Source organism: Xenia sp. Carnegie-2017, unplaced genomic scaffold (assembly GCF_021976095.1).
Source record: "Xenia sp. Carnegie-2017 unplaced genomic scaffold, XeniaSp_v1 HiC_scaffold_6, whole genome shotgun sequence".
Taxonomy (NCBI): domain Eukaryota; kingdom Metazoa; phylum Cnidaria; class Anthozoa; order Malacalcyonacea; family Xeniidae; genus Xenia; species Xenia sp. Carnegie-2017.
In genome coordinates, this window is record NW_025813526.1 from 18,989,831 (window position 1) to 19,007,670 (window position 17,840).

Here is a 17,840-nt window from a genome sequence, read left to right on the forward strand (position 1 = left end):
CATTCAAGTTTTAGTTTACCATCATTCTCATGTAAAAACGTAAAACACTTTGCAAAAATTTCATAATTCTTAAATGTCTATGATAGTTTAAAAAAATTTTTTTGTTATCTGTATTTAGACTAAAAATACTTAATGATTGTTGCTCTGAATATTTTTGATGTAGCTACTATTTCCTCTGGCGTATCAATGTAATTATGATTTAATACATTTCCAGACATTCCTAAATATCAATTAGTAGAACTTTATCGTTGGTTGTGATCAATCAATTCGTTTTTGTTTTCATCATAAGGATAAATATGAAATGATAAAGAGATTTGCGAAACGGTAAAATTTTTTAAAGAATTTTAGACTAGTCAAATTGCCAGATGGCAGCTATGTATATATGATGCATGCTGCGCTACCCTAAATTACAGAAAATGCTTAAAAAAACATACAAAAATGTTTCATAAAGCTTTAAGTATTTTATAAGATAAAGATTGTGTTAGATTAACTGTTGGATTACGTATAAGCATAACTATGATAAATGAAATGTATGTTCTTAATAAGGAAGTGAAATCCATAGGAGCTATTGTTCTTGCATTATGTTATAAACTCTGAATTTTAAGTTTTCTTTATGTTTTCTTTGCTTACCATTGAAGAGGAAATTTGGCTATCAATGAAATTTCTCCTTCGAATTCTGATAATTTATTTTCTATCCTTCTCCAACAGCAACTTAGAAAAAATGTAACTGAAACAAAACTTGTCGTGTCTTAAAGTGCTAGTAATATTGGCATTTTGAATTTTGACATCAACACAAGACGAGTACTTTTCTGTGGACGGGGACACAAAATTTTTGATGATTTTTCATTTTATTTTGGGATGAAGAGCCATAATTGCTGAAATTTAGTGTCAGAAAAAATATGCAACAAAAATATTGTTTCAGCAAGTCCAAGAAATACCATTTACATTGAAAATAACAGACCAAATTATTTTAATTCCTTATAACAATACCCCGGGAAAAAAATGTTTATTTTGACGTTATTCAAATTGGTCAACTATTTCAAGTGTCTCTACAATGTAAAAGAAAAATATGCACTGCAGATGTTAGTTTCTGTTCATAGATAAGATACTACAAGCCAAAATAAGTATTGTCTATAAGCAACTTTTGTTCAATTTTTAGAGTTCATTATAATATGGTTTACCCCTTTTTACTTAACCTAACATGAAACCTTTCCAAAGTACATTATATTCATACAAGGCTAGTTTCTTAGGTAATTATCGTTATACATCCCATTTCACATGATTTTAGTTTCTCATGTTTTTAATATAGTTAGATCATTTCAACCTATTCATTCCCTTTCCCCTCTCAAAAATGCAAAGAATAAGGACAAAAAAGACACATAAATGTTGTGACCCCCACCACCCCTCCCCCTCCGTAAACATTTTCAGAGCAAAATTTACATTTTCCACTTAAATTTTCATAACTTACAATCATCATACAGGAAAGTGGTTTTTCATTTTCACCGAATGCAGAAAATACAGATAAAACCTGCACAAACACCACGGTGGTAAACCACGGTGGTTTTATCAGGTGGTCACAAACACGGTGGTTTTATCACCACGTGGTGATAAAACACACACACGTTTTATCACCACGTTTTATCACCACGTGGTGATCACACGCACACACACGTTTTATCACCACGTTTTATCACCGTGGTTTTTTATATGCGAAAATACAGATTAAACTGCTCCTCATCGGTTCTTAGTTCTTGAACCAAGTGCAGAAAATCTCCTTGTACTCTCCTTTGCCTGTTTATTGACGAGCCCATCATCTTTTCATTTTATTATTTTTTCCCGTTTTTCAACCTCTTCCAGCTCGTACAATATGCAAACAGATGCTAGTAACTTAGCCTGATGACTAGACGCCATGTTGATAGTCGCAATGTGGTCGCCATACTCGTTTTTGCATGTGTGTTTCTGACGTTCAAGCGACTAACGCGCGCATCAATTCGCTTTAGTCCCGCGACCAAAGCGACTGCACAGTGTGTTTCAGTGTGTTGTAAATTATGTTAGCGAGTATGGGGGCTAAGGAGGAGTACATTGAAGCCCCCCCATCGGTTTGTTTAAAAAATTTCATTGTCGAAAGAAAAAGCGCTTTTAATGCAACAGTCAATAATAAGTTTTTTAAGAGTTCTTTCCTCAAGTTTAGTTAAAATTTGATTTTCTCAAAAATTTCTTTCCAAAATTATTTTTATTGCTCTGTTCAAAGGCACGTTGGTAAATAAAGATTCGACGTCAAACGAAACGAATTGATAGCCTTCAATAAATTTTTAGGAATAATGTGGATAGAGTTTACGGCAACGAACGAATCGTTAAGAGTAAATTCATTAGAAGCGAGAGGATTGAGTAGTGTTGAGAGAATATTTCCTGGGTTATAGTGTGGTATGTTAGTACCACCCACTTCACACTTCCGTTGGAATGATGTGACATTCATATCAGTAGAGCGTCAGTTCTCTTGTAAATATAGTCTTGACGATGAACGTGTAACAAATTCAAAGTATAATTATTCAAATAAAAAATTGTCTTGTTTTCTTCCCAAATATTGAGTTAAAAATGAACTTTTTGTTCGGAGTAAGCTTTATTTTTTTTATTATATCGTTACTTTGCGTGCGTTTTTGTTTATAACCGACCCCCGCGATCCCGACCATCACGATCCCGAACGTCACGATCCCTTTCTCGGCGACGATCATGTCTATCGCGATCTCTATCACGGCCACGGTCTCGTTCACGATCACGCCTTGAACGGTCACGATATTCACCACCACGATCACGTTCATCTCGCTCGCGATCCCTAAAAAAATAGTAAAATCCATTTTGGAAATTTGACAATAATATAAATTGAATTTAAAATATTCGGGACTGCTGGTTTTTAGTTTTCCTAAGGTTCCGTACAAGTTGCACATGTTGAAATGCAAATGTCAATACTTGTCTACTTAAAATTTTAATGAAATGAAACACGTGGTTTTCATAATAATTGCATAGTACAAACATTGAAAAGCGAAAATTTTAACGGTTAAAAAAATTCTTTCCTTTAGAATACCACATTACCCGACCAGTAACTTTAAAAACCAGCCTGAAGTAAAGACTGCAAAATCCATAGAGCAATGGAAAGTTGGAGCAATCTAATTGCGCCAGAATAAAAGTTCCACATACGCTCTGACTGGTGAACCCCTTGTAAACCAAGCACATAATCAATGCTACTTCGCGAGTGTAAAATGGTAGCTATTAAACAGCCGATAAATTCCGTTCTAGATCGCAATTTTAAAATGCCCAAGAGGAATTTGAAGAAAAAGTGTTGCTTTATATGAATCTTTGCTTTTTATATTTATTTACTCAAAAACGTAGCTCACCAAAGGCTTCAAACAAAGTGCAAATTTCTCAATCCTTTTGTTTACATTTTCGCGTTTTGCGAGTTCTGATTGGCTAATTTTTAAAACGTAAACTAACCTATGATTGGCTCAGAACGAAACTCCCCCTTGTTCGTATATTGTAAACGTTTGGTAATATTCTTCAAAAATCGATGCAATTTGCAATTAAGGTCTAAACGACAGTTAAGATCTTAAATCTAAATGACAGTTATTACATTTGTCGCCCCGCATAAACAAAAGAAATTTTTAAGTACTCTCTGCGACACAATTGGAACATTAATTTAAACAAACAGAACATCCGTAACATCGGCGAATTTTCAGACTGACGGATCCGACTGTCGAAAGCTCGCTTTGTATGTGCTCACACGATCCATTTTTTGTGATCCGACTAATCGGATAGTGTGAACGGGCCTTAATGCGGGGAAAAAATCACTTGATCACGTTACATCATGGTTAACTATGGGATTAATCTTTTGCTGAACAATAATTTTCAAACCACAATAAAAATAGCACTAAAACAAGTAACTGAATTACGATTATGGCAAATCATTTACAGCTAACGAACATTCATCATACCTGTCAAAATTTTCGACGCGGCCAGAATGCTTTATGTTTGCTTCAGGAGCACCATTTCGTGTGCCACCTAGCCCTCCACCTTGATAGAAAGTCAGAAAGACGTAACTTATAGCACAAAAATATGAAATTGAAATATACCAAGTGTGTAGCAGCAGTCCCTTTCTAGCCCATAAAAAGAACTCACGAACTTATATGAGCCCAGGGCTAACAGATAAAAATTTAGGATACTAAAATACACGTTCCTACTTATGGCTTGAAATCCTTCCTAAAATTTAGGATTGACATTGATTGATTATTTCCTAAAACTTAGATTGATACCCCAATTATTTTACATTTTGTTCGCAGTGACAGTTTCCTTCCACTCGTTGATAAATAAATTTTTTCCAAAAATCACCATCTTATTTACCTAAACGTCGAGGTTTCCAGTTCTTCACTGTTCTTCCTCTTTCCACATCAACTACTATACGCCTGCCGTCAATCTTCTTACCGTCAGCATGTTTATAAGCGGCTACAATGGTACGAAACAACTAAGGACTAACTCAAACAAACACCAAAAAAACCAAACAACTGCCTAGTACATAGCTTATAAGGTAGGCAGGTGGATACACCGAGACCAGAAATCGACAACACTTGAAGATAAACCGACCAATCAACCTTACCCCATATTTGCTTACTGTAGCGAAAAATATTGGTAGCAAACATCGAGAAACAGCTTTGTATGATTTATTTCAGTCGAGGTTTGCATCACGTAGGCTGGACGGTAAAAATAGGTACGAAATGCGTACATGTGGGTAGCCTATCAAGTGCATGGCTAGTAAATGAAGTAGATTTAATGAATATAGTTCAAATAAGATTGCATATTTAATACTATTTAAATAAAACTTGTTCACGATTTGGAAATGTTTTATAGTTACACGACCCATATATTTATTTAACTCTTTCTGCTTTTTTCGAGACTGTAGCTTAGCTTGAATTCCACGTGACCGGGCTCAATTTATTTTGACGAACGCTGGATCGTTGTTGACATGCTTGACTTTTATGGTATAAAATATAATTTGTTTGGGATCAAAACCGAAGCTTATAAAATTTGTATAAAATGGCGCCGTTACTTGACTTATATCATAACCTGTAAGTCATTTCACACTATTTCGAATCACAGGTAAACGGAGAATATATAAGAGCCGCCTATCGAAAACACCGTCGTAATTATTCCGATATAGGTAAAATAAAAATTGCTTCTGAAGACAAGGGGAATACCTCAACTTTAAAATGGCAAATACTCCATACTTACAAAACACATATACTTACACAAACATGATTCAGAGTTCTTATTAACTTGTCCAAACTTTTCATTAATTCATTCAAAAAAATTATTCACTTCGAATTGAGTGAAATTGGGGACGACTTTTCCAAGGGGATATTTCAATACTTGGAGGAAGTTTTGAAGTCAAAGAGAAAGCTAGCATCGCCTATGTATATTCGAATGTATAATTTTTCATAATCTTATACTGTAGTAGACAAGCTTAGCTTTCAAAATTTAATCGAAATTGATCACATCACTTTCTATTTCGCAACACAGTGCTATAGTACGAGAGATTTAACATTACTTAGATTTGGACTTAAGTCAAGTGAAGCTACACTTTGTGCATTTTAAACACATTGTACGCAGTGCCAAAAATAGGGCATTGTAGGTTTGTAAAACAGCAGTTTTGGTGAGTGGAATTGAAATTTATAAGTTAGCATTGCAAGAGCTATTAAAACGTATTTTTCGTCATCAGAAATTTGAATTTTTGCAAAACTATTTGCCTCTTTTTGAGTAAACAATATTTTCTTTGTTTTAAAAGCATTCGAATGTAATACGAACCTATACCCACCAAAATACCCACCAGTTAAAATGAAACATTTCAAATGATCAAGTAGTGTTAGCCATGGCATAGGAGCGAGCAATCGTCTGTTGCCATTCACTTGGAAATATCGACAGTATTTGCACTGCAATGATTTAATAATAGCAGCATATTACTTTGATTGCATTGGAATTGAAAGTGTTGGAAACACAACCGGAAAAAAATGGTGGTAGATATCGATGGCATTGCAGTGAGAAAATTATTAAAAACGTGATAAAAAAATCGGATTTTGTTCCAACAACAGCATCGTACTAACCAGGCTGTGTTCAACGACTTACCATTACAGACAACTTACCACAACACGGTCATTTAGAAAAATAAACGATTTCGAAACTTTGCGCTCATTAAAGAACTAAAATTGTTCATTACAAAACAAATGGTAGAACTTGTAATGGTAGAACTTGTAATGGTAGAACTTACTATGCATGTCCCTTTCATGTTCAAACTCGACAAAACAATAACCACGAGGTTTTCCTGTTGTAGAATTGGTCACCATTTGAATCTACATGCGGAGAAGATACAGACAATCATAAAAATCACTCAAAGTTCTTATCCTTGAAGACAACTTATTGCTTTCAATAAGCCAAAAACACTTCCTTATAAAACGTCATGTCCTAAAAACAAGTTGACCATATTTTATAAACCGAAAATTTGATCTTCGTGCATTTTTTAGAGCTCAAAGTCGGTGATGATTTGCCTGACCTTAACATCAAAAAAACTAGGGCGAATGTCTAGATCTGACGTCATATCGGGAACCCGTTCTAAGAAAACACTGTATTTTACACATAATTTCCTCAAAAGCATAGCTATATTGTTGCATTTGCCACGTGTATGACATCTTGTGTCGTGGATGTTCAAATACATCTAATTTTAAACAAAACGCATCAGATGAATTCCCGATGTGACGTCAAAATAACATTAGTTGCCAGTTTTTATTCTGGCGGTCAAATAATGAAAATGGTCAATTTTTCAACTTGGAGTGCGAAAATATCCAGCAAAATCATATTTTAAAAGTACTCTGAACTATTTAAATGGCAGAAATGCAAAACACGATATAGGCACTTTAAGTACACTGACCGATTTTACAGGACCATAAACCTCCATCTCTCTCCAAGATTATCGTATCAAAACCTTTCAGATACATTCATAAACATACCAGGTCTCAAAACAACGACAGAAACGTCCACAGCCGCAAATGAATGAGATATCTAAACATGTCTATTTGGAAAAAACTCGTCTTTTACATTAAACAAGTATTAACGAAGGTGCTTTTACGCAATTATGTAAACATGTTTGTAGACGAGAAGGACAAAGTTCAAGTTGGCGAAGTCCTTAAAACGATTGTTGGTGTCTGAATAGGCTAACATTCCGACAAGCTGTGAGTAGTCATTTCTGAGTTAAGCAAGGAGTAACTTTTAGAAGTAATCAACGTTTGGCTATGAAGAAGAATGCCGCCAAATTTATCGGAATACCAACAGTCTATAAAGATCCTTGTAACAATACTCCCTGGTTCGAACATTCACTTTAGGCACAACTTGCACCATAGAAGGTGAAAAGATAATTTTTTGAGAAAACAAACTCTCCTGTTGATGTTTCAAGCTGTAAAGTTGTTACCATGCATCGCACGACTGGAGTACTTGGAAAGACGTAAAAATAAGGTAGGTCAAAATGACCGGTAACGTAAACAAACCGGTCAACAAGCTTTTTGGGGCGGTCATTGCCGTTGACCGACCGTTATAGTGAGCTCTCGATAACCTTAACTATACATACATGTAATGGTGGGTGTAAATCACTAAAAAAACCTGGTTACATACGGTATGCATATAACGAATAATTAAAACAATTAACAATGTACTCATCTAATTAAGGGGCTGTTCATATGAGCCCGGCTACACGGGATTCATCGAGGCGTTAATTGATTTTGAGGCATTGAAAGGGTGCAAAACTTCAAGCTTAAAGATTACAGCTGTTTGCTAAGTGCCACAAGCCATTCCTGTTGAAATTCTCAAATTAGGCCAAACTGGTTGTTTCAATTTTAAATGTTTTGCATACTTATTAAATCAAAATATAGTGAAGTTGCTCTAGAAGATTTATCTAATGACACATAAGAATAGAATTGTTTCCATTTGCCAAAATCAATTAACGCCTCACTGAATCCCAGTTAGCTGGGCTCGTATGAACAGCCCCGAAGTAATGCTCAACTCCTATTCCTAAAAAATATTGCTTACCAGTCTCCCAACAAATAAAGTTTTAAATGCATCCGTGACTGATTTTGTGTGAGGATCCCCTAAAATAATTAAAATAAATATCATACAGTGCGTAAATTTCACAGTTTTTATGATGTTGAGTTTTGTCCCCTCTTAGTGGAGTACAAACCACTAAAACACTAGTGACTTTGTCCATCTTTCGTGGAGTGTTAAGAGTCAGTGGCAAATGATTTTGTTGCATTGCCTGACAAATTTTGGTATTAATACAGCTTATTCCTGTTTTAGTTGACTTAAAGGCAATATAGTTAAGCTTTTTTTTAAATTATATTGGTACAAAAATACAGGTATGTTCACAACGCACTTCATTTTGTCAATGTTAAAGGTTCAGTGCTAAGTTCTAGTGAAAAGTAAACATCACATAAGATTTATTTAATCACTACTCTTCACCAACAGCCTGCAACATAAAATAAAACAATTTAGAACATTTATAACAATTTAGGATCAACTTACATTCTTCTGCAGCTTTCTCCAAATCCGCTTTGTTTTTATCAATTCTTTCACATTTCTATTTTCAAAAAATACAACATGTAAGCTGCAGCTCTAGTTAAATATTTTACCATCAGCCACCACCATCACTTATTGTATACTAGATATATATATATATTATGTTATAAATTAACAACTGTTTATTCTGACAACTGATCCTCTCACAAGTTTATTGAACTTCTTTAAAAATTTGTACGATGAGAACAGTGGTGGATCCAGCTCTTTATCTTATCCCCTTCATACAATTTTGATACTGACATGAATATATTAATACTAATTAAAGTTCAAATTTTTCTGAAATGTAAGCAAAGCTCAATACAACTTTTTGCCCTATCTCAAAAATCATAAGTCATAATATTGTTAAATAACTCAAAAATGAAAATGTATTTTTAAGATAAACTCTACACACCTTCAAGACTTTTTAAGCACTTGAAATAAAATGCAAATAGGTCTAATTACTAGCAGAGACATATTACAGAGAAAAGTAAACTTTATAAAGAAAACGTTGTGCTTTCATGACAAAATAAAAATGTAATGAGTACTATTAAAGCTGTGTATTTGATCTTTGTTTTTAATCCAGAGGGATATAAACTTCAGCTCTAAAATTGCAGTGAAATGCATTTACATTTTTATAATTTCCTATTCAACAATGTGATCAGCTCAGCACCCGCTTTAACATTCTCAATTTAGAATTCAGCTCTTTAGGGATAGTGTGCCTCGTACATATAGGCCAAAAGCAGGAATATTTTGAAACCGAATAAGGTTTTCAAGCTGTTACAACCATTTTTTCATTTAGTGCACTAAAATATCCTTATAATACAGACTTTGAGTTGGAACAATGATTTGTATTGAGTGAGATGTGTTTATTTTCAACTTTTGACCTGACAGACCAGTCAATAGAAATTGACCAATGAAGGTTTTCTTTGCTCTTTTGTTGACCAATTGTATTAAAGGAAAGTTTGCAAGCTAACCTACAGATCAGTCAAAGCACACTTAAAGTTGCCTGCCTGCAGACTGGTCAAAATCAATAACTGGCCAATTGAAAACATATTTTCGAGCTTTGAAGATTGCCGACAGGTCATACATTCATACAGAAACTACTGACCTCGCTGCTGAATACACCAAAGAAATGGTTGCTCCATTAGTCTTGCAGTAATGCGTAATATTATCGGATTTTGTACGAAAATGTTTTTTGAACGTAGGTAGTGATAATCTATGTTTGCTTTGATTTTGAAATATGGAACTTACCAATTTCACAAATTTTCACCTACTTCACTTGACTGGTTTGATGTACCAACTTAAAATTTACTACTCTGAAACCAAAAACATACCTTTCTTCCTATTTTTTCAACTCTAGTTTCTGCACGAGTTGGAGAAGGTGTATCTTCAGGATCCTATGAAAAATAAGTAGAGTCGATTTTACTGATAGCACCTGCAAACTTTTTGAAGTGATTCAGTTTTTTATAGATACCACATTGGCAATGTACCTTATACACAATCACATGTCAGTTGCTGAGGAATATGAAAATCAATGTCTCTTAGTTGGGGATTAATGTTGCTCAAAAGTTTTGCACATTCATTCAACACTAGAATTGCTGAGCTAAGCACTAGAATTGCTGAGCTTGGGCAGTTTTCAATGCAAGAAATGTGTGTGCATATAACCTTGAAATTTCAAAATAATATATGTACAATTAAAAGAATTAATATGTTAGCATTTCTTTGTATAAAAAAATCTTATTAAAATCACGCAAAAGCGAGCAAATCCAATTAAACACAATAGAAAAAGAAAGTTCATCAATTGATTAAATTAGACCTTTCCATTCAATTACTTTACAAATGAAATCAAAATTCACATTCTGTGTACTCAAACAGATAGGGAATAAGAATAACTTGTTAAGTTCAACTTAATGTAGCTGTCTACTTATATCATCTGGATTTATGACTGATTTAAAAACAATGAGGTACAATAAACAATAGCTATTATATGACTTTAAAAAATCAGAAAACCCAATCATATGAGATATGTACTTGCTGTCAACTTGGTGATATAAAATTTTGGAATAAGAAAAATATATTGCATCATATTTAATTTCTAGTACATCAAATTCTTGAGAAGCTTCACATGCAACTTTATTGAAAAATTATGTTGATAAACCTAAATATTTTTTTCATTTCAATCACGTGGTTTTCACAAGAACAAACAAGGCAGGGAAAATTTTAATACGTATATTTCCCTTGAACTGTGAACATCAAAGTTTTTCAAAAATCTTTGTATATCAGGTCGATTGCCAAAACTACTGAATTGTTTGTTTCGGTATAGAATACGCGATAACTACCCAATATTTTATAGTCAAATAAGGCGGTTTGCATTCTATGGACTATACTTCAACACATGTGAACAAAATCGAGATATCTGATTTTTCATTCCTCTAGTGTTCAAAACGCAACAACACCCACAGAGATGTTAAAATGTATTGCAACATTAAATCAACGACGTATTTAATACCTCGAAGTCAGCAACGATACTCGCAATTCCACTGTACGGCCAAGGCTTTTTCTGATGACCTAGTTTATCCAGAGGCGGAAGATATGGTATGGGAGGTCTAGCAGCAAATAATGCCAAAAGATTTGACGGTAAAAACGCGGTCATTTCGACTATAAAATTAAAATATTCGCAAACTCTGCCAGTTCCAACGAAATAAGAACACAATAACGAGTGAAGAAGTCAAGAAGTTAGGATTTCTATTGAGTTGGCCGGGTGGGCTCATGGGTACTGTGGGGACACCAGTGAACTGTAATATAAACTGGAACAATAACTCCTATGTAAACCAATATAAACTACGGTGGCCCGTATGTGCAATACACGAATAAATATGTAAGTGCGTAAAAAAATTATAAATCTCCAACAAAATAATCATAACACAAATCAAACTACTAGATACAAGTAAATAAGGTTTATTAAGTGTTAATTATTGAACAATACGCGACAAAAAGCTGTCAAAAACACTGCTAAATCTTTCACTTGCGTGAAATGTAGAATCAACTAAAATATTTTGAATACAAAATACAATGGCACATGTTCCCAACTAGGCTTGCTTTTAAAAGAACATTTCATCTGGTCGTCCAGCAACAGTTTCAAACCTAGACTTCCGTATGTAATGTGTGTTCCAGTGTAGTTGGACTGATGTAAAATCTGACTGAAGAAGTTCACTGAAGCAGAACCACAGACAATCTTTCTGCAATTGATTTGATTGGCAAAGTTGACCAATTTCAACAAGGTCTTTAAAAAAATTCATCCACCAACTGGAACGATTCTTGCGCAAATAGGACCACCAGTATTCAATGTGCTGATTAGAGGGTGAAGTGCCATACCTGTGTGATTTCTCACCAGCAAATTCATCTGCCCCATCACATCGAAAATACGATTGAATGGCAGCCAAAATTGTGTTTTCAGTTCCATTGTCGGTTCTAAGTACAGTGGGACAACCTCCAAACTCTTTCACAGCATTTAAAAAAAAGTGTCCAATTACTGCAGGATCATTGATAGTTCTGCAGACCTTAAACCACAGGACCTTGTGGCTGTAGCCATCAATGCACCCATGAACTGGAAAACCATAAGGTTTTAACTTATCATATCCATCCACGTGCCATGTATAGTTTGGGCCTGGGGTGTGATAAATTCGGCGACGAAGAGTTTTGGACTTTCTTTGTTGTACACCTTGAGGATCAAGTTCCTTTAGGATAACTCTAACGACATCTCGTGGAACCTGCATACCTTCAATTCGCAATGTATGCCAAACCGCACGATAACCGCCAGAACAGCCAGGACCGTCAAGCTCTTGCTAAATACGAGTTTTAACATTATCTTAGTTATAGTCAATTTTCTTTCGTTTAAGCCCAAGATAGTGAAGTTTTGTATTTAAGGTTCTCGAAGAAATTCTGATGCCATGGTATTGAGACAAAAAACAAAGTATCTTTTGGTAATCAAAGCCTTGTTTAAAGTAACGCTCTATAATCTCTTCGCAAGATGGATTTTCAGCGCGACTCTGACTATTCATTTTCCAAAATAAAATGCTTTCGAAATCGCTGCATTATACGCTGTAACTGTAATTAATCTAAGTAGTTTCTTCGTTTTGCAATCGTGATATGGATAAATGGCAGTAACAGGACTATTCGTAAAGTGTTCCCTTATGATCGTTGATGTTCACAGATGCGACATTTTGTTGTGTATTGAAAACGATATACTTGTGCATAAAGTATTTATGTTAATGTTTATATAAAAGGAGTTGGTATATTGTGAAATATTTAGTTGTGTAATTTCATATATTTATTCGTGTTTGCAGATACGGGCCACCGTAATTTAAAATATTTGTTTGCGTCAAAAGTTCACAAAATGACAAAACTTTGCATGATGAAGTGTCAAGTTCAAACGTTATCAATTTTGAAGTATCTCTGATTACTGAGATGTGGCAAAATTATTCAAAATTAGAGATTTCGAGATTAACTACTCTGAAATTCCTTTTTTAAATAAAAACTGCCCCTAAAATCTTGAGCCCCCCAACTTTTACTTGCTTCTCACGCCCCTGATCAAGTTATTTGTTTATACAGATCAAAAGTTTACAAATGACAAAACTTCATTAACCACGTTTCAAAGTTGGAACGCTGACAATTCCAGAGAAGCTCTTAACTTCATAAATTATAAATCTTTAATTTTTGAGCTATCTTACTTGTAAAAGGGTGGCTACCCCGTCTTCCTTTATGATTATTTCAGTTAGTTTGCATGTAAGTCAGGATGTTCAATAATTGAAATAAATAATAGTAAACTGTGAAAGGTTTATTTGCATAAAGCTTTTAAGTCAAAATTTCTTTGTTTTTACTTCAGTCATAGCTAAAATAAAAAATTTGCATTTCATATTTTATTGGATATAAACAGAATTCAATATTTTACAATAAAAATATCAGGTGATTAAAATCAAGCATTTATTAAACAGTCCGATTTCTTTATTATCAAGCAAAAGCAAACACATCATGTAGTTGGTTGCGTCGCTTTTATCCTTTTTGAATTTGTGAAGGTATGTTGATTTTAAAGTTTACTCTCCTTTATGTAACGGTGTATTCTAACATTCTGATTTAATGTTTTGTGTCCATGCATCATTTTTTTTTGTTTTGATGTCACGAATATTATAGTTAAATATAACTTATAAATTAGTGCCACGTATGTTTTATATGGATAAGTTTTCTTCATTTTGGTGGGATTTTCAAACACAGACAAATTTTGGATACATTACACGTGGAAAATACGACTTTTCTCACATCAATACCAGTTTACTCCAATCGTTTATTTCAAATTATATTAATACAGCAAAGTTTATTAAATTAAGGTGTTGAGTCAAAATAATGACACGTCAAAGAATGTTACATGTGCATGTCGTTAGGTGCAATAACTTTACTTTTTCTAACATGGCTTTTATCAAGATTTGTACAACATTTTATACAATATAGGACTAGAATATTTACATCGAAAGAGAGTATGAAGTTTATTACCTAGATATCTTATATTTCGCAAATTTTGCGTTAGATATCTTTGGAAAAATTAGTTGCAACAGATTTGCATGATCATTATCTTTGTGTCCTTTCTGTGTCTTTGTTGAAAGGCATTTTTGATATGAATAGCATTTGTTGATATCGATGGGTTTTTTAAACAGAGAAGCTCTGTTTATAGATTTTCTTATCTTCATAAATTATAAATCTTTAATTTTTGAGCTATCTTACTTGTAAAAGGCTGGCTAACCCGTCTTCCTTTATGTTTACTTCAGTTAGTTTGCATGTAAGGCAGTATGTTCAATAATTGAAATAGATAATAGTAAACTGTGGAAGGTTTATTGGCATAAAGCTTCCAAGTCAAAACTTCTTTGTGTTTGCTTCGGTCTTAGCTGAAATAAAAAATTTGCATTTCATATTTAATTGGGTATGAACAGAAATCAATATTTTACAATAAAAACAGCAGGTGATTAAAATTTAAGATTTAGTGAGCATTTCAATTTCTTTATTATCAAGCAGAAACAAAGACATCATGTAGATGGTTGCGTCGCTTTTAATATTTTTAAATTTGTGAAGGTATGTTGATTTTAAAGTTTATCTGTAATTGATTGTTTTTATGTAATGTGTCACAAATGACTTATATAAATAATTACAGTACTACGCATGTGTTATACGGACAACATTTGTCAGTTTTGATGAAATTTTTAAACAAACGGTAATTTATTTTGGACCATTTACCATTGTAAAGTACTGACCTTTCTCTGATTAATATAAACTACACACTTTAAAAGTTTATATTAAATGTTATATGTATGTAGAATCTACAAATTTGACAAGATGAGTCAAAATAATGACACGTCAAAGATTGTTAGATTTGCATGTCATTATGTGTAATAATTTTACTTTTTCTAACATGGCTTTTATTAAAACGTGTACAACATTTCACTTTTTTCATTCATTTGTTACGTCTTATACAATTTACAATTCTTTGGTTAAGCATATTCTGAATCGTCAACAAAAAACAGTCAACAAGATCTTAAAGATCTTTGGTCAATTTAGATGGTATGTCAACGTACAACCATTAATATTTTAGTGAATATAGGACCTGAATATTTACATGGAAAGAGAGTTGGAAGTTTTTTATCTAGATCTTTATATTTCGCAAATTTGGCGTTAGATAACTATGCCAAAATTAGTTGCTACAGATTTGCATGATCACTATTTTTGTGTCCTTTCTGTGTTTTTGATGAAAGGCATTTTTGATATGACTAACAATTGTTGACTTTCATGGGGTTTTTTAAACAATTACAAATAAATGTTAGATAATTTAACTTTGGAAAACACTGAACTTTTCAGCATCAGCGCTAGCAATACATTCCAACACTTCATTTCAAATATTATTCTAAAAATTCAATAAAATGTGTCAAAATAATGACACATCACAGGATTTCAGTTATGTATATCATTATACGGAATGATTTTAATTTTTCTGACATGACTATCTTCAAGAAGCACAACATTTTTTTCATTTCTTATTGGATTCTCTTGCTAAAAATCTTATGCATGATCAACAGAAAACAATTATCTTTGATGCATTTTAATTGATGTCAACATAAAATTCATTAATGTCGACACAAAATTAGGAAATTGAACGAGACTTACCTGCAATTGAAGTTCGATTGGGATTGTATTAGCATCTACAGAGCAGAGATTACACAAGATACTACGCATGCGCACATTGGTCATATTTCAAAGATAGTGGCCACATGAACCTCCTAAATGTGTATATGAACGATATGCAGGGAGGCAGTGACATGATGGGTGGGCGTGTAATCTCTGTTCTGTAGATGCTCATAGAATCCCAATAAAACTTCAACTTCAGGTAAGTCCCGTTCAATTTCCTAATTCTATTAGCATCTACCGCAGAGATCCCACGAGATTTGAAAGTCATGTGGACACACTTCATGCCTACAAACAAATACAACATTAAGTTATAAACATATTTTAATTGGAGATGTATCAAACATACCCAGAAATAGTAATAAATATGAATTTAAAGTATTTCCTTCTCTTGCACTATACATGCAAGTATATGTGTTCTGAAATCCCTGCCAAGTTCAACTAAAGAGAATTCTCATCCAATATCTTTCTTATTGGGACGTTGAAAGAAACGCATTCCCAAACTCCGCATCGCCACGTTGAGACACAAAACGCAATGAAAAAGGCAATCAGTCTTCCAACTTGCAGCTACCTAAATGTAGCCAAATGCCTAAATGCAAGAAAAATAAAATGTCCAATTGGGTTGTTTTCAGCTGCCATCCTCGATATTCATTTACACGTACAAGTAAAACTGTAACATTACGTAGCTATCTTTGATCTTCAACAATTTTAGTTGTCTATAAACTCTAATTAAAGAACCAATTTACGATAAAATTGATAATTTTATGTCCTTTAGATGCAGTCAAGAGAAGAAATTAATAACTCCTCTCTGCAGAAAGTACTTACAGACGTTGAAAAGAAACTTGTTGATCTTTTTATCCAAGAATGGAACACTCATTACAAACAATCTCTTGGAGAATGGGAAAATACAAACGTTAGTGGTCAGAAATTGTTCAACATTGAAAGATCAAAAAAAATATTTCGCGATGAAAAAATACTGTCAAAACTTAAAGATGGTGACACCAGTAAGTGGGATTGCACGACAATATGTAAAGCAATATTGTTTACCCACTCAATTGGAACAAACATTAATGATAAAGTTAGAGCTGCAGTGGACAAACTTCGTTATGTAAGAAACAAATTCATCCATGAAAATAAAGGAAAAGTTTCTGATTCGAAATTTCATACAATGGTTTGTGATATTCAAAACTCATTTCAAGATCTAGGATTTTCATTCACTGAAATTATAAAAATAAAAAGTGAACGAAACATATTTTATTCTTTTCAAGTACTTCCTTGCAAATCAAATCACGATGTGGTTAAACGTACAGAGTTACTCAATCAAATCACAGCAGATCTCAATAACTTGCGCAGTACTAACAATAATGAACTGACATATTACTATATTTCTGGTAATCCTGGCAGTGGTAAATCTCAATTAGCTAGACAAATTTGCGAAGAAATATATAACTCGTTTGACTGGGAAAAGAATACGACATTTGTGATGACACTCGACGGAAAAGATATCGACTCTCTTTTGAAAACTTATGTAGACCTTTGTAAACGATTAAACAATGATAAAATTTTGATTGAAAATATTCAGAAAGAAGCAAAAAGCAGCGAAGACAAAATTAAAGATTTTCAATTTTTGCTTACACAGCAACTGAAATCATGGCAAACATGGTGGATTATTGTAGATAACGTGGTTGAACTTCATAAAATTTATCCATTATTACCTCAAGTTGGTGATCATAGTTGGAAAAATGGACAAATTGTAGTAACTGTGCAAAATACAGATGCTATACCACCAGATGGAAATCTAAATAAAAACATTTCACTTAGTCATGGTATGAATGATGAAGAATGTCGAGAACTTCTATCTGTCTTTTATGATATTCATAACAAAGAAGAAAAATTTTTAAAGGATGTATCAGACAAATTAGATCGTCAACCGTTGTTCCTGGCAAATGCTGCTTCCTACGTAGGTAGAGTAAACA

General features: G+C 33.4%; 1 protein-coding gene across 1 annotated transcript; it reads right to left on the bottom strand.

Moving 5' to 3' along the window:
- Positions 1–2,181: 2,181 nt before the first annotated feature.
- LOC124457239 (U1 small nuclear ribonucleoprotein 70 kDa-like) lies at positions 2,182–11,446 on the bottom strand. The gene is made up of 9 exons (XM_047007521.1): positions 11,150–11,446; positions 9,975–10,037; positions 8,608–8,662; positions 8,119–8,177; positions 6,968–6,994; positions 6,311–6,392; positions 4,393–4,494; positions 3,987–4,065; positions 2,182–2,833 (listed from the first exon to the last, which is right to left on the bottom strand). Exons 1-9 carry the CDS (start codon positions 11,291–11,293, stop codon positions 2,662–2,664), a joined length of 783 nt encoding a protein of 260 aa, XP_046863477.1. The 5' UTR covers positions 11,294–11,446; the 3' UTR covers positions 2,182–2,661.
- Between the last annotated feature and the right edge of the window lie 6,394 nt (positions 11,447–17,840).